This window comes from Haliotis rubra, unplaced genomic scaffold, assembly GCF_003918875.1.
Source record: "Haliotis rubra isolate DU_JTF1 unplaced genomic scaffold, ASM391887v1 Scf517, whole genome shotgun sequence".
Taxonomy (NCBI): domain Eukaryota; kingdom Metazoa; phylum Mollusca; class Gastropoda; order Lepetellida; family Haliotidae; genus Haliotis; species Haliotis rubra.
This window is the reverse complement of record NW_025767210.1, coordinates 1-23,215: the sequence shown is the minus strand read 5'-3', so window position 1 is coordinate 23,215 and position 23,215 is coordinate 1. Positions and strand designations below refer to the sequence as shown.

The following is a 23,215-nucleotide window of genomic DNA, read 5'->3' as shown; positions in this document are numbered from 1 at the left end:
GAATTAGCTCACCTGGCTTGTCGCTTCGCATCCTGTGGTCAGTGACTTCAGAGTCTCCGCCCACTTTCTTCAGCGCCATCTCTCGGTCCCAGTCCTCCAACTCCTTCCCGAACTTCTTGTTGTCATCCATCACCTGGTCGGCGAGGTCTGGAGGGAGAGCCTCTACCTGCTCTGATCGCTGCTTCCCTGGAACAACAAACCCACAGTGAACATCTGTCTCTCCAATCAACCAGTGATATCTTTTGCATTATCAAAACACACATACCACAATATATCACACTTATTATTTCATCTGTTTTGTATGTTTGTTTGTGTCTTGTGTAATGCCACACTAAGCAGTGTATTTAAGCGATATAGCAGCAGTGTGTAAACAGTTGCACCTGGACAGACGATCCAGTGATCAACTTCATGAGCACACAGAGCTGGGATATGATGACACATCATCCTGGTCAATGAGGATGACCACCCCATCCAGTTAAATGCCTCTTATGACAATCATGGGTTGCCTGAAGACCAATTCTTTCCCAGATCTTTGCGGGTTCTTTCATCTGTATTTTGCTGTGACCCTAAATACACTGGAGACTTCTGTTGTACATTGACAACTTTGTAGTTGTTGTTATGGTCACAACATGTCATACAGACATTATTTCTGATGTCCCCCGCCGTGATGTTGCTGGAATATTGCTAAAAGCGGAGTAAAACCAAACTCAGTCAGTCAGTTATACACAGCAAGCTGGTTGCAGATGGTGTCATTTCTCAGATGATAAGAATGACCTTGATATTTCTGAAAAAGATGTTGACTAACACAACATTGGAATTTTCCAGTATTTCTCTGTATTTCAGGCAGTGGAACACCAGTAACAACTATCACCTCTACATTCAACTGAATCTGTGGTGCCTAACAGACACTAACCCTGTCTTTCTTGGATATACTTTCACAATTGTTTATCATCAGATTGCAGTATCACATTGAATCTGGACTACTTCACTAACTCACTGTCATTTCAATAACATCACACTGAGGCACTGTCTACCACACCCTACCTTCTAACGCCTCCAGTCTGCTGCGGTCCACGTACATGAGGCAGTAGGCACTGGCATTGTGGTAGCCTCCCATGCTCTCCTTCTCCAACTCTTCCCAGGATGACTCGGACACGGTGATGTCGTTGAACTTGAGCCACTTCTCCCTGGTCAAGTCATAAATGTAGGCCCAGTAGTGGCCCGACGCCGCCTGACCCTCATGAACCAGCACAGCATGGAGATGGTAGGGGAACTGAGGAACAACAGTGTATGCTATACTGATAGCCTGGATATATATTAGATCTTCCAAAATAATATGACTGGACAAAATTTAAAATCAATCATGGGAAATCTTACTGACTTTGCTTGTGACAAATATTACTGGCTCATCTTACAAAAAGGACTAACTTGATACATCAGTCGTAGATGCTATACAAGCATCCTGGGATATCTCTAAGATTTCAAAATGGGGAACAAATCAGTCTGTAATACCAGCATCCTGGGATATGTCTAGGATTTCAAACTGGGGAACAAATCAGTCTGTTATACCAGCATCCTGGTATATGTCTAGGATTTCAAACTGGGGAACAAATCAGTCTGTTATACCAGCATCCTGGGATATGTTTAGGGATTTCAAACTGGGTCTAGAACAAATCAGTCTGTTATACCAGCATCCTGGATATGTCTAAGATTTCAAACTGGGGAACAAATCAGTCTGTTATACCAGCATCCTGGGATATGTCTAGGATTTCAAACTGGGGACCAAATCAGTCTGTTATACCAGCATCCTGGATATGTCTAAGATTTCAAACTGGGGAACAAATCAGTCTGTTATACCAGCATCCTGGATATGTCTAAGATTTCAAACTGGGGAACAAATCAGTCTGTTATACCACCAGCATCCTGGATATGTCTCCTGAGATTTCAAACTGGGGAACAAATCAGTCTGTTATACCAGCATCCTGGATATGTCTAAGATTTCAAACTGGGGAACAAATCAGTCTGTTATACCAGCATCCTGGATATGTCTAGGATTTCAAACTGGGGAACAAATCAGTCTGTTATACCAGCATCCTGGATATGTCTAGGATTTCAAACTGGGGAACAAATCAGTCTGTTATACCAGCATCCTGGATATGTCTAGGATTTCAAACTGGGGAACAAATCAGTCTGTTATACCAGCATCCTGGATATGTCTAGGTTATTTCAAACTGGGGAACAAATCAATCTAGTCTGTTATACCAGCATCCTGTTATGTCACCAAACTGCAAATCAGTCTGTTACACCAGATCCTGATATGTCTAGGATTTCAAACTGGGGAACAAATTAGTCTGTTATACCAGCATCCAGGATATGTCTAGGGTTTCAAACTGGGGAACAAATCAGTCTGTTATACCAGCATCCTGGATATGTCTAGGATTTCAAACTGGGGAACAAATCAGTCTGTAATACCAGCATCCAGGATATGTCTAGTTGAGAATATAAAGATTATTTGCAATACATCATGTACTCACTTTTTGCATAGCATCATCATACTGTTACTTCAAGTCACTTCTCCTGTAACTCTGACCAAGGTATGATCTTCAAGTTTCAATGTTCTACCATGATAACTCTGCATAAAAGTACATTTTTTCTGTTGTATGAAATTGCCCCATACAACATCTCAAAAATAAACATTGGCGTAAAGTAATATCTCTGAAAACTATCCGCCAGTCACATTTACACAACTATACCATGATTCATTACTATTTTGAATGTTTTAGAGCACTAAAATGAACTTATCAAACATGTTTATTAAAAATTTCAATATCATAAGGGACTCTCAAGGCTGATTACTTTGAGGTAAACAAGGGGTAGTATTTTGGAGACCCTGTTGATCACTGCTGGAAAAATAAGAAGACATCAGAAGATTTTTCAAAATATGATCAGGCAGCATTCTAAAGGTGAGAATCTTGTAATTATGCTAGAATTTTATCATATTTGTTCTATCATCTGTTTAGCAAACCCCTCTGTGTCACCTGTCACTGTCAAATAACACTGGCATTCCACTGGATGTAACTGTGTATAAACATACACATTTTAACAAAAATAATGTACCTTGATGTTTTCTAGGATATATCAGGCTACATTTAATATTGTTAGAATAAGAACATTGTATCAAGGTCTAGCAGATTTGAAAAGCAAGCAGACGTCAAGTGACACATTGTTGCAAAGTGTATATATAAGCTTGAAGTGACAAATAATAACAGTAGAATCTGTAGCCTAGTGGTTACAGTGATGGATTCTCAATTTTTTTCTGTTATCAGACATTCAGGTTCAAATCCTAATTGTTTTTTTCTTTTCTTCTTTTTTCTTCTTCAAAAGTTAAGTTAAACATTGTAAATTGGCTGACAAAACTTGTGCACATGAAATACAAAAAATTCTTAAGTTTGGTAATGTAAGTTACACTGTTCAAACAAACTTGAATTAACATCATGTAAATCTTGTTTAAGCCTGAAGACACTGACTTTTCCACTTTGTTCCCACACAATAAAGAACCTGTAGAAGGTAAGCATTGTTTCAAAATGTTATTATGGTAACAAGTAAGTATTAAGTAAATATTTACAAACTGTCCAGAGCTGTTAATTAGTGGTGCACTGATCAAACAAATAATTAGTTTATGGATATTTTGTGGGCTGCCAGTCAAAAATATGTTTACAGAATCAATGACTATTGGTTTCAATTGTCATATTAAAACTGAGGACTGATTACCTTTGTTTTCATGTGGTCTAACAGTTGTTTTTATCTTATATCTATAATTGATCAAAAAGTGGCCTCAACAATTGATTATGCTTTTGGAGGTCAATTCCCTTCCCTATATAACTATCCTATTCACATCTTTAGCATTAGAAAAATTACAGAGCCCCAATTTCTTGAACATAATGATAATTCTTTTATGATTTCAAATATTTGTTTTCAGATAAGAGAAATTTGCTTGGACTGATTTCAGGAGTGTCATGTCATGAAGATGACAACTTAAAACTTGAGGTGGAAGGTAAGAATAATGTGAGTGCTAAAAATAACCAATATTTTTTTTCTTCAATTTTCTTATTTAAATTGACAGAATTTCAGAAATACTGATGTCTCAGTGGTGATTAAATCTGCATAAGCCTTCAAGGCCAGACTACTGACATTTGAAAATAAATAAGTAATGTTACCCTTGTATAGATTTATAATATTAAAGTTTTATAAAAAGAATTCTCTTTTGATATAAAGTCATCTGTTTTTCAGTTGTGAGAAGATCTGGCTATGGCAGACACCAAGACAATATGCCTGTTTCCAGCAACTCTAGTGATACACGGTTGAATGCTGCAGTTCTTGACAGTGATTCAGAAACTGATTCAGAGATTGATGACCATGTGGATGAAGAGTGAAAATGGATGTTTTATATATCTTTGCAGTGAATGAGTTGTGAATAAGTACTTTTTGAAGATTTTTGAATACTGACTTTTAACACTTACTTGGTGTCAAAATCAAGCTGTGCCAAGAATGTAATTTCACCTGAAATAGGCCCCTTTGAGGTCAAGACCTGTGCTTTTTAGTGCAACATGATTGGTTATTATAACAACATGTTGAGAATGAGATGTTGACTGTATATATTTGCAAGAATGTTGTAAATACTGACTTTTAACACTTACATGGTGTTAAATCAAGCTGTGCCAAGAATGTAATTTCACCTGAAATAGGCCCCTTTGAGGTCAAGACCTGTGATTTTTAGTGCAACATGATTGGTTATTGTAATAACATGTTGTGAATGAGATGTTTACTGTATATTTGCTAAAACCGGTTGTGAATACTGACTTTTAACACTTACTTGTTAAAAATCAAGCTGTGCCCAAAATGTAATTAGACCTAAAATGGGCCCCTGTGATTTTTAAGTGGGACATGATTGGTTATCATAAGTACATGTTGTAAAATTGACCAATAGTTTATGTTTGCAAAGAAAGTTGTCAATAATGTGCTTTTTGTAATCAATTTGCAAGTAATTGAATTACTGTCCACAATGTATTGCAACCCTAATTGGGCCCCTTGAAGTTGAAACCTTGTGATTGATGTTGACATGTTGCTTCATCATGAATACCTGTTGCAAAACTGATACTGTTTGTATGTAAAGAAACTGATAGTTGTATATAAGTCATTATGGCACACTGATATTTCAGATTTCTTGTTATTTTTTCATGGGAACTGATAAAACCCATTTTTGGCCCCTCTGCATTGAAATTATGGCCTCAGATCATTTAAAAATGGCTTTTATATGCAAAAGCCATCTTGTCTCTAAACAAATAACATGTGTTCAGCCAATTCTGTTTGTGGGCCAAAAACACCCTTATCATACCTTGTCCTTTGAAATCATTTGAAATTATACACATGTCACACTGGCCTTTAATCTCAACACAGAATATGAGAGTTTGACGATTAACCTAGAGACTTGTGTGACAAACTATGTTTGTTGTGTATCTTGACAAAGAGAAGATGAAGTTTTCATTGTTTGGTTTTCTGTCATGAAATAGCTTGAGTATTGCTGCCTGACATCACTCACTCATCCCTACTTGGACAGAAGACAAAAACTTACCCCTGACGCCAGTCTCCACCTCAGTTCGCCAACGTCTGAGACAGTCTTGTAGCACCTGGAGTTCACTCTCTGACACATGGCGGGGAGGGCTGGGAAGTGCCGGGCGGGGGCTTAGGGGCCTGCCCGGGGAGCTTGCGGGCAGTGGGATGACATGGTCACATCCACTGGCCGGGACTGGGAGAGAGAGTTCGAGATTCTGTTCTGCAACTGAAACAAGATGGAAATGTAGCATTAGTTTTGTTTTTCAATAACTGCTTCCAAGTATATGCTAACAACATGACGACGAACTGTTAATTGTCAAACCTGGATTAGACAAACCAGTGACTGATATTATGAGCAACATTCCTCATTACCTGTGCGCATAAATCAAAGTACTGGAGTGAGTGAATATGGTTTTAGGCAGCCTTTAGCAACCTTCCAGCAACATCAAGGTGTGGAACCCCAGAAATGGGCTTCACACATTGTACCCATGTGAGGAATTGAACCCGGACCTTCGCGATGAGCAAAAGCTTTAACCACTGGGCTACTGCCCTCAAAGTACTGGACAAACATTACTGATAAACTGATGTCATGAATCAACTTTGTTGTGAACAGGGGAAAACATTATGTTTGTCTTTTCAAAAGAAAATAAACCTGTTTCGTTAGAGTAGTGACCATATTTTGTACTGTTTTCTGGGTTTTCATTATACACTAAAAATCTCAGCAATCTGACACAAACTGATCCACTTCATGACCACATAGCAGAGTAAAATGAAAAGGTTTTTCTTACTTTGTGATCGAGTTCGGTTTTGGAGATTCCATCTCAACATCGTCGCGACTGTGGACTGGAAGAACTGGGTTTACTCTCTCGAACTGCAGCACGGACGACAACACGTCTTGTAGAGGGAAACGCTTTGCTTCCAGACCAGTAACAGATGAACCTGGAACAGGCACAGGAATACCGGGATAGGATTGCAGGGAAAAATGATCTCATCTATCTCATCAACCTACTTTACCATGCATCTAGCTGACTTAATGATCCATCTCGCTGATTTACTGATTCCTCTCATTGACTTACTGATCCCTCTGATTGACGTACTGAACCATCTCGCTGACTTACTGATCCCTCTCAATCACTTACTGAACCATCTTGCTGACTTACTGATCCCCTCTTTGACTTTACTGAACCATCTCGCTGATTTACTGATCAAAGTCATTGACTTACTGATCCATCTCGGCGGACTTACTGAACCATCTCGGCTGACTTACTGATCCATCTCGCTGACTTACTGATCCCCTCTTTGACTTACTGAACCATCTTTCGCTGATTTACTGATCAAGTCATTGACTTACTGATCCATCTTGCTGACTTACTGAACCATCTTGCTGACTTACTGATCCATCTCTGACTTACTGATCCATCTCGCTGACTTACTGATCCATCTTGCTGACTTACTGATCCACCTCGCTGACTTACTGAACCATCTTGCTGACATACTGATCCATCTCGCTGACTTACTGAACCATCTTGCTTGACTTACTGATCCATCTCGCTGACTTACTGGAACCATCTTGCTTGACTTACTGATCCATCTCGCTGACTTACTGAACCATCTTGCTTGACTTACTGATCCATCTTGCTGACTTACTGATCCATTTCATTGCCTTATACATCAACTTATCCAACTAGTTACTAACCACGCACTGACTGACTTACTTATCCAGTTTCTCAAGATGCAGCACAGTGAGTTCCTCCTTCAGCTTTCTCCTCCTCTCTCCTCTGCCGCGTGTCAGTGCCTTGTTTCTCTCCATGTACCTGGACAACACAGGTGAATCTCAGGCTCAAACTGGGCACAATCAAACCACGGTCCAACAGCACAGATATCATATTCACTGTATCATGGTGAGGCCCTGCACCAATGGGACACAATTCACAGAAGAGAAAACATTTCCAAGGTTTCTTCAGCAAATTACCTTCAGGGACAAAAGATGAATGAAGATGAATGTCTAGAACAATTTCATGAACCTGCAGACAGCAAATACAAGGGTTAGTATCATGGGCATGGTGCTGACAGACCAAGTATCTTGATCAGGGAGGTGCCCAAGTTCAGCAGATCCTTGCATAACAAGGGACATAACTGCACAATATCAATTGCCACATTCAACACAATGTTAATGAATGAACAGTTCATTTAAGAATGGATGCCCCAAACATGTAAACAATTACTTACCGGTCCATGTAGATAACTTTAGGAAACTCTATCTTATTATGTATTTTTTCAGGTCGACCCATCTGCTGGTTGAACTGGAAACGTGAAAGCTCAAAGGTCAATACTGGAGGCAGGCGGGAAAACCATAGCTGAAACAGCGAAATGGGAATTGTGAGTCTTCTTGAGTTGACGGCATCTAAGAAACTGGCAAACAGGTGCACAACATGGGCTTTGGGGCATATTCGGACATCGCATCCCAAAAAGCAGTGTATAATATATATAGCCAGTCCCATCATCCTAGACAGTCTACTTTGGGGAAGGACAGTCTATTAAATAAGTAAGGCCGTCCTTTCGTAGGGGGAAAATTTGGAGAGAGGATAATAAATACTGTGATCAAAACAACATTTGTTGTATTTTTATTGTATTAGTTTTTGGGACTGGCTGTGTTTGTTCAGGACTGGTCACTTTTTTGGACAGCCAGTCCTTGAACAGGCCACATTTCAAAATTATATTATACACTTTAAAAAGAGAGCCTTGACACCTCTTCTGTCCCAGAGTACCAAATAGTATAAAAGCAAGAGCTCCTGGGCATGTTCAAACCCAGAATCCTTAACAGAGGAAAGAAACAATGCCTAGTGATAATCTCCACACCGAATTCCTAAAGGAAAGTAAGATGCCATATCTCTGGAAGGCAGGGATCAATTTAAGAGAGGCTAACCTACTTGCACTCGTGCAACCTAAGATAAAACCTGAGTTGCACCAGCCAAATTCAAGTTGCAAACGTGAGTGTGTAAAAACGTCCAGAGGATTCGAGCACATAAAACACATTTCCTTGATGTAGTACCTGTGAAACCATAGCAACACAGAGACACTGCTGATCCCTGTTTACAAGAGCTGTCATAGCGAAAAGTGTAAATGAATAGCAATATTTCCAGTGTTATAGCTATTCAAAGTTAAGAAGAAAATGAGCTGACATATTTATGCTCATAATGTTAAATTTATTGTTGATTTATTTCTAAAAACTTGGCGTGCACCTTGTTGCAGAGTTAAGACTCATAACTAGGTTGCACTTTGTAATATTGCGTTGCACCAGTGCAAGTAACAAAGCACTAAATCAAGCCCTGGGAAGGGTTCAGCTTACTAAAGCAGGATCTGGCGGTACCTCCTGGCCTGATTTCTGTGTGACGTCACTACTGACAGCCTCAATCTCACCCTGGGCAGTGGCACCCTCTAGACTCTGCGTGGATATCTCCGAAACCCGTTCACCTGCAAAGGAAACTGCCCAAAGCGTCTCCCTCGTTGGTGAATCCCTTTCCTATAAAAGAGACATTGAACTCTAGACCTACTGGAGGTGTAATGATAGGGTTGGGTCATACTATGATAGCCAAGCTGTTACTGTTGGTGCTATACAGATTTCATTGGTAGATACTCTTTATTTCTGCAGTTAAACCACACATCAATTACAACTTTGCAGAATTGATTGTGACTGGTTGCAGGATAGTATTTGAACAACACAAGACCACATGACATACCTTCATTGATATCCCTCTGCCTGGAACTGCCGTGGAAATAGATCCACAACAGGATTGTCATCCTTCTTATCCTCCTGCTGAGAACATCCTGCCTTCCTGAAAAAATAATATATATATAAGTTGCCATGGTTAATGAGTGAGTGCTGTAATTGTTCCACTGACATGACACAGACTAGTTGGAATCCTGTGTATTACAAAGTGCATGAGGGATGGAAAGAGGGAGGGATAACAACTGCATTTTGCTATCAATCAGCACAGAGGGATGCACTGATGCATCGACAGAAACAACAACAGTCATCAGAAGATGACAAATCCCCAGTCCCCACAAATTTTAAAGAACAAATCACCTGACAGTTGCTCAAAGTCCAACTTGATATGTTACTAACTTTCAATCTTAGACTAAGTCGAATCATTTCCAAAGGAAATCACGAACAATGTAATTTTCAAGTAAACTTGATATTTTTATACTTATCCTGTCTCATGATCTTTTGCTTATCTCCCTTTCCCTTGCGAATGTTGGAACACTTGAATCCCTTGTAGTTCCCAAAGCGGACGTAAAAATACACTTACCCACGAGTTACCTCCCTTTTCCTCGTAAACAATCATGTGACCAGCCTTACTTGTCACTCTCCTGATTTTTCTGCCCAAGCACTTGGAACTGCTGTGAAATCCAAAGTGCTTCCAGCAGGGAGATGTCGGGTGGGCTTGACCATCATGATAAGTATAAAAATATCAATTTTACTTGAAAAGTTAAATATTTTTCTTATCCTGATTCATGATATTTTGCTTATAGAATCCTGGAGATTGGTGGTGGGTCAGGCCACTTCCTGGATTCATCAGCTATCCTTTAGATGCGTCCTGTATCCCCATGGGAACTTCGCGGCGGCATTTCGAGATCCTATTCTTCCAACTTCCGTTGGGGGACCACTCGGGGGGACCACTTCTTGTCTTACTTCCATCTCAGACAAGTTGAATCATCTTGATTCATGTGGCTTCAGATAAACTAGTATCTTCTTATTACTAGATATCTTATAACAACCCATAGATTATGATAAGATCTTTATCATAAATAAGTTCGCGACCCCTTCACGCATTACAGGTAAGATCTTTACCCGTACAGGATTTTTAATCACTCATGCTAGTCTGTCCTAGAATGTGTGCATGGACTTTCAAACTAATACTTTTCCTTAGTAAAAGTTATCAAGTCAGCGTGATAAAGGGTGAGATTTTCCAACTCAGTGCCTTTGAGGAACTGTTAGCTGCTGTGCTCACGAGGGCCCAAATTGGTGAGATGCCTGCAGAAGTCTTCAGTGGCTTTGTCTCAGAGGTAGTGGTCGGCAAACACCGTATCCGACTTCCAAAAGCAGCCCTCCATAATTCCTGATGATAGAGAAATTTTCTCGTGCAGAGCCAATGTTGGCGGCCAGTGCTCTGACCGTGTGGGTTGGAAGCTCTAGGAGGTTCTAGTCCTGCTGCCTTATAGGCTCTCAAATGGCGACTCTCATCCGGAGCGATATGAGTGCGTTCTTGAGACTTATACTGATGTCTCTGTGGATAATGGGATGAATGGCTTGAATTTTTATCTCCTTGTCTTAGTGTTTTGAAAATATATAGGATTGTAGATGGCTGAGTGCGTGGAACTGTCTATCCTGTCTGACCAGGTAGTTGGTTCTTGGCAATGAAGTCCCATCTAAGTCCTAGATGAACTGCATCATGTTGCCCCTGTCGAATCTGGTTCGACCAAAGTCCAGCGTATGTATCTCTGATATCCGAGCTGCCGTGGCTAGCACAAGCAGGAACAGAGTCTTCTGTGTCAGCACAATAAGTAAATCACAAGCTGGAAGAACATGGTTTGATGCCACGAAGGGCATTGGGGTGAGGATCAGCCACGGATAACTTGTGCTCTGCAAACACTGCCAGATTTCATGAAATGTAAACAAAGTTACATCACGATGAAATTATGACACAAATACAAATAATTTTATAAAGTTTTACATATAATACAATGTAAGTTATAGCCAAATCCATACACAAGCGTAATTTTGAAGAATAGGACCTAAAATAAAAGGATATAATGCAAAGATATCTGGGACTCCAGTGCTCGTCAAACCATCCACATGGGCGAAAAGGGAGAGTGACAAGTAAGGCTGGTCACATGACTGTTTACTACGGAAAAGGGTGGTAACTTCGTGGGTGAGTGTATTTTTACATCGGCTTCAGGAACTTCAAAGGGATTCAAGTGTTCCACTACCATTCGCAAAGGGACATCAAGTTAAAGATCATGAGTCAGGATAAGAAAAATAAATAAATAAAAAATCTGCAAGAAGCAGCAAAAGGCACCACTTCATGAGCTGTTTGATATATCTACCAAGTCTTGTAGAAAGATACTGAAGGTTTTTCAAATTGTGCCCCGGAAACGAAGCCCATCCCTCATTTTTGTGACTAAGAAGTCGAATCATTTCCATGGAAACCAGGAAAAATAAAAATGCCAAAATCTGCAAAATAGCAAAAGGCACCTCTTTGGGATCTGCCTCAGATATCTAACAATTTTTATTGATAGAGCAGTTGAGCAATTGAGGAATTTTTAGTATGTTCGAGAAAGCGAATTCAACCCCTTTTTGACACAAGGCCAAATTGTTTCCATAGAAATCCAGAAAATAAACATACAAAAATCTGTAAATAGCAATATCCTACCCTCATTACATGCATTAAGGGAACCTTCGAGGCTGATTGTCTGCATTGAAGCTTCTCAAGTTTCAGAGAGAGTGGATACAAAACAAGCAGATCTGATTTCTGTATCTCAAAACAAACAGTTCCCAATGCAAAGGTCACACAACATATTGGGAAATGTCATTTTCATGAATGAAAGGGAAAAATTACTTTCTCCTAGTCCTAGTGGTGTGAAAGTTGCTGAAGTCAGTGAGTGAGTGAGTGAGATGCATTATTAACTGCACTCAGCAATATTCCAGCTATATGGCGTCCGTCTGTAAATAAATCGAGTCTGGACCAGACAATCCAGTGATCAGCAGCACGAGCAGCAGCGATCTACGCCAATTGCGATACAATGACATGTGTTAACCAAGTCAGCTAGCCTGACCACCCGATAGTAAGCCTCTTCACGACAAGCATGGGTTACTGAAGAACTATTCTGACCAGGATCTTCACGGGTCGGTGCTCTGGAGTAAGAGAGTGAGTAGCCTACACCAGTGGGTAGGTAGGTACTTATGCGGCTTTTTAAGATGGCGAGGTCCCAGCAATGTGCACACAATAACAAAACAAGACTCCACGCTCCCGTGAGGATGAAGGGTCAGTGTTATCCTTCTTGAAGGCTTCCTCAAGCCATTCTAGGAGTTTATGTTGAAACTCACTGACGTCCTGCAAAACAAATCAATACACTGGAGAATTCTTCATTAGATCAAACAATGCTAAAATGAGGACACACCTCATAATTTGCAGATACATCCATGACAAGTTTGGGGAATAATAATGTTTCTCTTGCTTCTTGTTATGCTCTCCTCCAACAGGAACATTCTGGTCCTGCAACTAGATCAATAACATCAGGAACAACGCCCTCCAACAGGAACAGACTGGTCCTGCAACTAGATCAATAACATCAGGAACAACGCCCTCCAACAGGAACAGACTGGTCCTGCAACTAGATCAATGACATCAGGAACAGCACCCTCCAACAGGAACAGACTGGTCCTGCATCTAGATCAATAACATCAGGAACAACAGCTCCAACAGGAACAGACTAGTCCTGCAACTAGATCAATAACATCAGGAACAAGCGCCCTCCAACAGGAACAGATTGGTCCAGCAACTAGATCAATAACATCAGGAACAACACCTCCAACAGGAACAGACTGGTCCTGCAGCTGATCAATAACATCAGGAACAGCGCCCTCCAACAGGAACAGACTGGTCCTGCAGCTAGATCAATAACATCAGGAACAAGCAGCCCTCCAACAGGAACAGACTGGTCCAGCAACTAGATCAATAACATCAGGAACAAGCCCTCCAACAGGAACAGACTGGTCCAGCAACTAGATCAATAACATCAGGAACAACGCCCTCCAGCAGGAACAGATTGGTCCAGCAACTAGATCAATAACATCAGGAACAAGCAGCCCTCCAACAGGAACAGACTGGTCCTGCAACTAGAATCAATAACATCAGGAACAACGCCCTCCAACAGGAACAGACTGGTCCAGCAACTAGATCAATAACATCAGGAACAACGCCCTCTAACAGGAACAGACTGGTCCTGCAACTAGATCAATAACATCAGGAACAACGCCCTCCAACAGGAACAGACTGGTCCTGCAACTAGATCAATAACATCAGGAACAAGCCCTCCAACAGGAACAGATTGGTCCTGCAACTAGATCAATAACATCAGGAACAACGCCCTCCAACAGGAACAGACAGGTCCTGCAACTAGATCAATAACATCAGGAACAAGCCCTCCAACAGGAACAGACTAGTCCTGCAACTAGATCAATAACATCAGGAACAGCGCCCTCCAACAGGAACAGATTGGTCCAGCAACTAGATCAATAACATCAGGAACAACGCCTCCAACAGGAACAGACTGGTCCTGCAACTAGATCAATAACATCAGGAACAAGCAACCCTCCAACAGGAACAGACTGGTCCAGCAACTAGATCAATAACATCAGGAACAACGCCCTCCAGCAGGAACAGACTGGTCCTGCAACTAGATCAATAACATCAGGAACAAAACAGCAGCCACTCTAACAGGAACAGATTGGTCCAGCAACTAGATCAATAACATCAGGAACAACGCCCTCCAACAGGAACAGGCTGGTCCTGCAACTAGATCAATAACATCAGGAACAACGCCCTCCAACAGGAACAGACTGGTCCAGCAACTGAATCAATAACATCAGGAACAACGCCCTCCAACAGGAACAGACTGGTCCAGCAACTAGACCAATAACATCAGGAACAGCAGCCCTCCAACAGGAACAGTCTGGTCCTGCAACTAGATCAATAGCATCAGGAACAACGCCTCCAACAGGAACACACTGGTCCTGCAACTAGATCAATAACATCAGGAACAACGCCCACCAACAGGAACAGTCTGGTCCTGCAACTAGATCAATAACATCAGGTCCTGCAACCGTAGCTGAGGAATAAAGTCTTCTTATAAGAACATATACACCTTGCAAACATATTAGTAAGATAAGGAATAGAATTCTTCCACATCAACATTTGGCCCTGGAATTATATATCAGTAACAACAGATATATAGCGCTCTCCCCTTTCCCTGGGGCAGGTTTCACCTGTAATCATCTCTGTAAGAGATAAAGCACCCACCTGCTGACTATCACTAGCTCCTGTTGGGGAGGAAAAAGCCTCCTTCAGAATATCCACAGCTTTGGGCGGATCCACATACTTTTTGTTTGAGCCGACCAGCAAGGCAAACAGGTGACGCAGCTCATTCATGAACCGATGATTTCTCCTCTCCTGGCGGGACACAAACATGACATTTGAAACAACCCACTGTGGGTTAGTATTCCTCAGCTGCAGAACAAGTTGTATGGAGGTGTAAAACCAACAGGAATTGTTTTAAAATGTTCTCTTTCATATACTACTGAAACAACGTTCAAGAACATCCACAATTGAAGTTTCCTGCAAAACCCACAAGCCATGACAAAGTACAGTCATATGTAAATATTTAGGTGAGTGAGTGAATGAGGATAGTTTTCACGCCAGCGACTCAGCAATATTCCAGCTATATGGCAGCGGTCTGTAAATAATCGAGTCTGGACCAGACAATCCAGTGATCAACATCATGAGTATCGATCTTCACCATGGGGAACTGATGACATGTGTCAGGCCTAAAAAAAGAAGCTTGTGGTTCGATTTCCCGACCGACCCTAAATATTCCCGCCCGAGGCGAACAATTTTACTCACCACATAATAAAATAAATTTATTTTCTGACACATGAGTAATGTAACAATATTTTGAAAAAAAACACCAAAACCCTACCTATCTACCCTAGTTCTGAAATGTAGGAAATCGGAACCACAACATTATTTTTTTTGGCCTACAACCAACTCAGCGAGCCTGACCCTCCAATCCCGTTAGTCGCCTCTTACTACAAGCATGGGTTACTGAAGGCCAATATTCTAACCTGGACCTTCAAGAGTCACAAATATTTAGGGTTCATGACCTTTTTGAGTATGCTAAAGGAAATGTGAAACTGTTCACTTCATGAATATCTATATTTAGGAATACGAGTACCATATCAGGGCCTCATCATTCATTTCTCACAGAAAAAAACATTGTCACTGAGCAATCTACCTAAATCAGCCTTTGAAATTTATCATTTGTAACAATAAAAATACATATGAGATTCTGCCGGGGTGCTCCAACACTTCCGAGTTAAGATGGCAATGCTTACATGCTTACATACTTACATTTGTTGATGTAGAAGGCCCTTCATTTGGAAGTTTGAAATTCAGCACAATGTGTCGAAATTTTCTTAGATGAAAGAGTGACTGAAACCAATGCAAACAAAACTTCAATCAAGCTCAAATACCTATGAATAAAGACTATGACATCCATATTTTGGTCGAGGTTACAAAAAATCCAAAAACCAAACAAACAAACAAATTGTCAAAGGGAGATAACTGTGTCTGATCTCTGCATCTCTCTGCTTTCCTAAGGCAGACAGTCGTTGACGATCAGGCTTTAATCTAGCAAAGACAGATACACAAGGAAAATATATCTAAATTCTCCGTGTGATTTGTGCCTGTTATTGCAAATAGGTACTTGATGCCATAATAATTTTACATTATCAGAACAGATCATGTCTTTGGCCAGCCTGTGCTCATTACTGTTAACACAAAAATCAATGAAATGGGCCACTGTGTTTTATAACAAAGGAATCTCAATTAATCTCTATTACATCATTAATCAGCAGGAATATCAAACTTGTAAATTCATTGCCTTTTACAAACAACAATCAGTCCAATTTTTTACATTTTCGTCCTCTTTCCACATGCTGTTTTAGACTTGTAGCTTAATATTTAATTGTAAACCTTAAAGAGTACACTTTAAATGTTACAATGATTTGCCTTGCAGGTGATAAAAAGCAGTCAAACATGCAGTAAACGTTTTCATACACTGTACTTTGTACACTTATGTATAGGTAAACATCTGTTGAGAAATAACGGAAATGTTAAATGACTTATACCTTGCATGTACTAATACGAAACAACATTATGTACCGATGCCTACTTATGTATTATGTAGTTATGCCCACTTATCTATATGTAATATCTTCAAAGAAAGAATGGTCAATGTAACACCGACTAAGGCCCTATGCCAAGCCTGTAAATACTATCTATTTATGTATGGCTTTGTATATGTGAATATCTATTCATAATTATAACGCCATGTAAACGCATTGGGAAATAAAACGCGAAAAAAATAAATAATAATAATAATAATCAGCATGAAGTGTCGCCATGGCAACAGATGCCTGGTTACCTGTATAACTGCGCTGAACCAGCATGTATTGCCGACATTCTTCAGTCCTACTGGCCATCCCTCGCTACGCTTGCGTTCATGGGGGTTGAGTGGGTCGACAAACCATACCTCCCCTCGTTTCCTCTTTGTCCCTGCCTTGCTCTCGGCCAGACTGGCTTCTAGAACCCTGCAGTACACCGACGGATGTAGTGAGTGAGGGGGGGGGGGGTCATGTTTCTTGGAACAGTATTTTAGGTTATAATATGATAATTTGATGCATGTCCTAAACATTTAGTGCTCTGATGATCATAATCATGGACACCATTGTTAGTAGGAATTTGGGAATCAAATCCATATCATAACGTGTATTGACGAATATAAGGAAAAATTTTCGTACCGAGAATTAGAGGAATTGGAAGAATATTTATTTCAGTCAGAAGGGAAAATTGCATGTCTGTATGTTCACACAAGTCATCGACAGATTCATTTCAATAAACTATTCGAGAAACAGATAAGTTTCTGAAAACAATATGCCTGCAACAATTCAAACAGAAACTAAAATAGAGACATGTAAAATTGAATGCAGAATTGACAAAAGATCACAAGATTTTGAGTTTAGGGGGCTGGGTGAACTGATGTTATTATCAAGATACATGGGATTGAGGCGAGTACCTGCTAATATCTTGCTCCTCCCTGGTCACCTGACCTCCCAGAATGCCCTGGCTGTCCTGCAGACTGGCCGCTATAGCTTTCTGCAACTCATCACGGTCAGTGGTGGGCTCATTGGTCAGGTCAATAACTCCTGAAAACATACAGTTAACTGTAGAAAAATCATCAACTAAGACTGACATTACTTTGTTGAGTTCTTAGTGTTTCACCCCAAAAGGGCAGTGCGTCAGAATTTCGAAAGGGACAACGCTATTCCCAAACGGGCATGCAATGACATATTTCAAAGTATTATGTTTACGTTATCACAAACATTTTCTGAATATCTTTATAATTTTGGTGATTTGAAACAGGTGTTGTGTAACCAGTTGAAAGTTACTAGGTTATTCAACGATAGTGATGTCATAATGCTTAACTTTCTGTTGTCCCTCAATATTTTAAATTAACATTTTAACTCCATTCAAGCAGTTTTGAACAAAAATGTCAACCAAACAAAACATTAGGTTTGTGGATAATTAGGTAGAATTCAATTTCGATTGTCACAAGGATAAGTATTATTTTTCAATTGAATATTTTTAATTGTTTATTTTCATCTATAAAGAAGTCGTGACAGAGTTATCTCCCTTTCATTTTGTTTATGTTTTTACTGTGCCCTGCTAAAATGCCTGGGGAAAACACTGGTTCTGTTTCCCATTATTTTACCTCCATGTGGTGCTGAGGGCTGCCAATAATTCTAGTTTCAATCACTGCTTACCATTGTTGTTGTGTGGTGTTGTGGTTGCATCTGCCCAGCTCACCCTCTTATATACCTCTACTAATACTATCTATTCTACTGCTTATCCTTGCTAGTGGCAGCTCCAGCTCCCTCTGTCTTCTGTGTGGTGCTAGGGATGGCCTCACCACCACCCACCCTCACTCATCTACCTCTACTAATACTACCAGTTCATTATCCTTGCTAGAGGCAGCCCCAGCTCCCTCTGTCTTCTGTGTGGTGCTAGGGATGGCCTCACCACCACCCACCCTCACTATCTACCTCTACTAATACTACTACAGATGCTTATCCTTGCTAGAGCCAGCTCCAGCTCCCTCTGTCTTCTGTGTGGTGCTAGGGATTTGCCCCACCACCACCCACCCTCACTCATCTATCCTCTACTAATACCACCAGTTGCTTATCCTTGCTAGAGGCAGCTCCCTCCAGCTCCCTCTGTCTTCTGTGTGGTGCTAGGGATGGCCTCACCACCACCCACCCTTACTCATCTACCTCTCCTCTACTAATACTACCAGTTGCTTACCCTTGCTAGAGGCAGCTCCAGCTCCAGCTCCAGCTCCCTCTGTCTCTGTGTGGTGCTAGGGATGGCCTCACCACCACCCACCCTTACCATCTACCTCTACTAATACTACCAGTTGCTTACCCTTGCTAGAGGCAGCTCCCAGCTCCAGCTCCCTCTGTCTTCTGTGTGGTGCTAGGGATGGCCTCCACCACCACCCACCCTTACTATCTACCTCTACTAATACTACCAGTTGTTATCCTTTGCTAGAAGCAGCTCCAGCTCCCTCTGTCTTCTGTGTGGTGCTAGGGATGGCCTCACCACCACCCACCCTTACTATCTACCTCTACTAATACTACCAGTTGCTTATCCTTGCTAGAGGCCAGCCCCAGCTCCCTCCTGTCTTCTGTGTGGTGCTAGGGATGGCCTCAACACCACCCACCCTCACTATCTACCTCTACTAATACTACCAGTTGCTTATCCTTGCTAGAGGCAGCCCCAGCTCCCTCTGTCTTCTGTGTGGTGCTAGGGATGGCCTCACCACCACCCACCCCTCACTATCTACCTCTACTAATACTACCAGTTGCTTATCCTTGCTAGAGGCAGCCCCAGCTCCCTCTGTCTTCTGTGTGTGTGCTAGGGATGGCCTCACCACCACCCACCCTTACTATCTACCTCTACTAATACTACCAGTTGCTTATCCTTGCTAGAGGCAGCTCCAGCTCCTTCTGTCTTCTGTGTGGTGCTAGGGATGGCCTCACCACCACCACCCACCCTCACCATCTACCTCTACTAATACTACCAGTTGCTTACCCTTGCTAGAGGCAGCTCCAGCTCCCTCTGTCTCTGTGTGGTGCTAGGGATGGCCTCACACCACCACCCACCCCCTCACTATCTACCTCTACTAATACTACCAGTTGCTTACCCTTGCTAGAGGCAGCTCCAGCTCCAGCTTCAGCCCTCTGTCTTCTGTGTGGTGCTAGGGATGGCCTCACCACTGCTCACCCGAGTAGTCTGACTCTGGGTCACGCGTCACGCAGAGCATCTGTAACATCCCTGTATGGCTTCACAACCTGTACAACAGAAAAGAAACACAGATTGAGGGGCAATTCAGGCTGAAAGAACAGTCAATGTTTAACATGTGCAAGGACATTCTTATCATGGAAGGTACATCACTGCACTTGCAAGTAACCACTGGGCTCACAATGCCCGTAATGAAACCTCACTGTAATCTTATTTATTTCATATTATTCAATAACCTAGTGCAATCTTATAAAAATCAGATCCTAGTTCTAGAACAGACCACCTATTTCTACAGAGCTGGGACACAAGTTGCAGCTATGATAATATTCATTGGGAAAATTTCATTTCCGGTTCTAAACTTGTATTGAGATTTCCTACAGAGCAGTCTCTCACCATGTCACAAAACCACGCTGACATTGCTTTGAGCAACATCTCAAAATCATGGGAATACCAAAATGAAATTAACACAATGGAGACTTAAGCTGGTTTCATAGTGCTAGCCCACTGAGATACCATGCCGCGAGTGAAGCATGAATACCCCACTCAGACACATTATACTGACTCGAGCCAACCAGTCCTGGTTGTACCTATTAATGCCGAGCACCAGGCAGGGACCAAAATTACCATATTTTAGCGCCTTTTTGGTATGACGCTGTCGGGGATCGAACCCACCGACCTTCCGCTCGGGTCCAATGGAGAATCAAATCAGACAACTAGATTGAGGAGGGAACCACTGGGCTATCTTACAGCCCTTCACTCTGGCGAACAAAGCCAGCACTCATATGTACCTGCTTCTTTGCAGGCGTTCAGAATCATCTCCAAGAAGCATAGCAACAACATCTTCAACTTTGTAGGATCCTTCGTTGTTCTTGCATGCAGTGATCGCTTCCCCTGTATCACCTGAGGGTTGTCGATTCCCGTCACTTCCTTAATAGTGTCATATGTCTTGGCATCGTCGCCCCGCTGAAAGCGAACAGAGTCAGCCTTACCACATGTCTTACTGAAACAACTGCTAAAAGCATCACATTCAGATTCTGGATCTAACATATAGTCAACATTATGAATACTCCAATGGCCTGAAAAATAACAGTGGGCGAGGCAAAACAAGCCAAAAGCACATCCAAACGATCATCAGGTCTGACCACTCCAATTCTATTCAATCACAATGGATTTTCCTTACATATATCCTTGCCCCATGTGGTAGCCTAGTGGTTAAGAGTAATAAGAGTCAGACATTCCTCATCAACGCCAAGACAATTCGCTTTATCAATATTCCAGTAATATCAACACGGCTGGGGACACCAGAAATAGGCTTCACACATTGTACCCAAGGTCCCATGTGAGGAATCGAACCCAGGTCTTTGAAACGACTCTTTAACCACTAGGCTACCCAAACGCCTCTAAAATTTATGAACAATATAGAGTGCATGCATGAACACAACTATATGAATGAGTGAGTGAGGTTTGATGCCACTTTTATATATTCTAACATTATCATGGCAGAGGACAACAGAAAAGGGCTTCAAACATTACATCCATGTTGGGAATCAAAACCGTGTAACAGGCCAAACTTTCCCCTGACCAAACCTTCACGAGAGAAAGTTTGGCCTGGAACAAACTTTCCCGATGGAAACTTTAGCCTAGGCCAAACTTTTTCCCCTAGGCTTAATGCTTCCCGGGGAAAGTTTGTCCTCCTAAACAAACTTTCCCCACCCTTGAATCAACTTTAAGTTGGCTACTTGTTTCCCATTCTTGTTCTTATAACAAAATGGGGAGATTCTAACCTAGTTAGGCTATTTCTTCGAACCTTGTTTTCATGTTTATGTTAGGTCTTAAAAGTCGATATCACGAAAACAAGATATAGCTATTCAAACGTGAACACATTGAGAAAATATTCATATTGATGTCAAGTTCCATTAACAATTTACAGGTCATCTTTATCTTCATATGTAACATGTACATGGTTCCCACTTTGTTTCAACGCACCTCTATATAAAGCGTGAGATTAACAAGAAAAGCAAGCATAAAAGCAAAGATATTATATCATTACTATTGTTTTATATTATTATCATTTACTTATTTTTGATATTTCAATAATTTACTTATCCCCCAATTCTTACTCAAATTTGGCTTATGTCCAAACTCATTACTATATTGAGAAACTGTACCTAAATACCCAGTTTTACTTGGATGTCCATATCCATTCAAAGTTTCATTCCCTCACTCATGGCCTTAAATATGTAGCATCCATGGCCGGCAACATCAACTTAACAGTTGGGAAGCAGACATAGACATAAACACTGTACCACAACAACAATACCCCAACACAATATCTGTATCAAAGCTGTATAATCATCATTCCACTATATTTGCCTTATTCTATATTCAAAGACAAGGTTTGATAAAGGGGGTATACTTGGCCCATGGATATCTGAATCATATTTCATTCACCCAAAGGGATTATGGATTAGTAAAACAGAGTTTATGTTAATAATGTTCCATTACATTTATACATAAATACAACAAATATTGGATAATAAACAGCATGATAAGAGAGCAAACAACTGTGTATATTACATCCTATTTAGCCATCAAATAATGCGATTGAATGTTTACATCTTATGGTGGACATATGACAAACTAATGCAATGTGTCTTCATAGGAATGGCGACAGGAGCAGGATGGGATTTGAGATATATGCCATTCAAAACATGTATGCAATCAAAATCCCACTACACCCAAGTCCAGAGGCAAAAATTGACTAATTACCACAATATGATACCGGTAAAATCAAACCTGCGTGGGTTTATAAGGCAAGAGGGTGGGGAAGAGTGAGAGAGAGTGAGAGTTTAGTTTCTACCAAGAATTGCGCAATAGAATCCTGTTTCATAAGGAAGCGCGACCGTAAAAACCCAGTTCACGAATCAGGATTTTAACTGGCATCAACAGCAATAGCACCTGATCCGGCGCGAGTTGAGTGAACCGATGATACGTGCCCAACAAGTCCAATGAGAAACTGGCCACCCCATCCGTTAATTAGCCTCTTACACGACAAGATAATTTTGCAGCACATAGCGAAGCATATGGGTTGCTGAAGACCTATTCTCACGAGGATCTCTCCGCGTGGTCGAGATTGGGGAAGAAGTAGCCTCTGATTGGCCAGAATCTCCCCGCACGATACAGGAGCTACGGTGGCAGCTAAAGTGGCCCTAGGCAGCCGCGGAATCTCCCCTGGATGATATGAGAACGGGCGTGGGGAAGAAGTGGGCCTAACTTCATCCAGAATCTCCCCACTTTCATGGTAGAAAACAGAAATTATCAATATCCCAGTTTAAACGGGAAACCCTTAAATGTAGCTCAAACCCTTCCAGGTAAGAATATCCTAAGGACAAAACCTCCTC

The 23,215-nt window shown here is 41.3% G+C and overlaps 1 protein-coding gene across 1 annotated transcript in view; it reads right to left on the bottom strand.

Annotated features, from left to right (window-relative positions):
• LOC124292437 (ubiquitin carboxyl-terminal hydrolase 25-like) overlaps nucleotides 1–18,905 on the bottom strand; it is a 39,052-nt gene extending 20,147 nt beyond the window's left edge. Inside the window, 18 exon segments of the mRNA XM_046729517.1 lie at nucleotides 13–186; nucleotides 1,045–1,273; nucleotides 2,535–2,555; nucleotides 5,610–5,751; nucleotides 6,402–6,526; nucleotides 6,528–6,552; nucleotides 7,329–7,427; nucleotides 7,843–7,970; nucleotides 8,984–9,075; nucleotides 9,078–9,136; nucleotides 9,354–9,449; nucleotides 12,643–12,728; nucleotides 14,697–14,846; nucleotides 15,804–15,884; nucleotides 16,879–17,044; nucleotides 17,530–17,659; nucleotides 18,474–18,552; nucleotides 18,816–18,905. Of these exon segments, the coding sequence (XP_046585473.1) occupies nucleotides 13–186; nucleotides 1,045–1,273; nucleotides 2,535–2,555; nucleotides 5,610–5,751; nucleotides 6,402–6,526; nucleotides 6,528–6,552; nucleotides 7,329–7,427; nucleotides 7,843–7,970; nucleotides 8,984–9,075; nucleotides 9,078–9,136; nucleotides 9,354–9,449; nucleotides 12,643–12,728; nucleotides 14,697–14,846; nucleotides 15,804–15,884; nucleotides 16,879–17,044; nucleotides 17,530–17,659; nucleotides 18,474–18,552; nucleotides 18,816–18,905 (1,972 nt within the window).
• Between the last annotated feature and the right edge of the window lie 4,310 nt (nucleotides 18,906–23,215).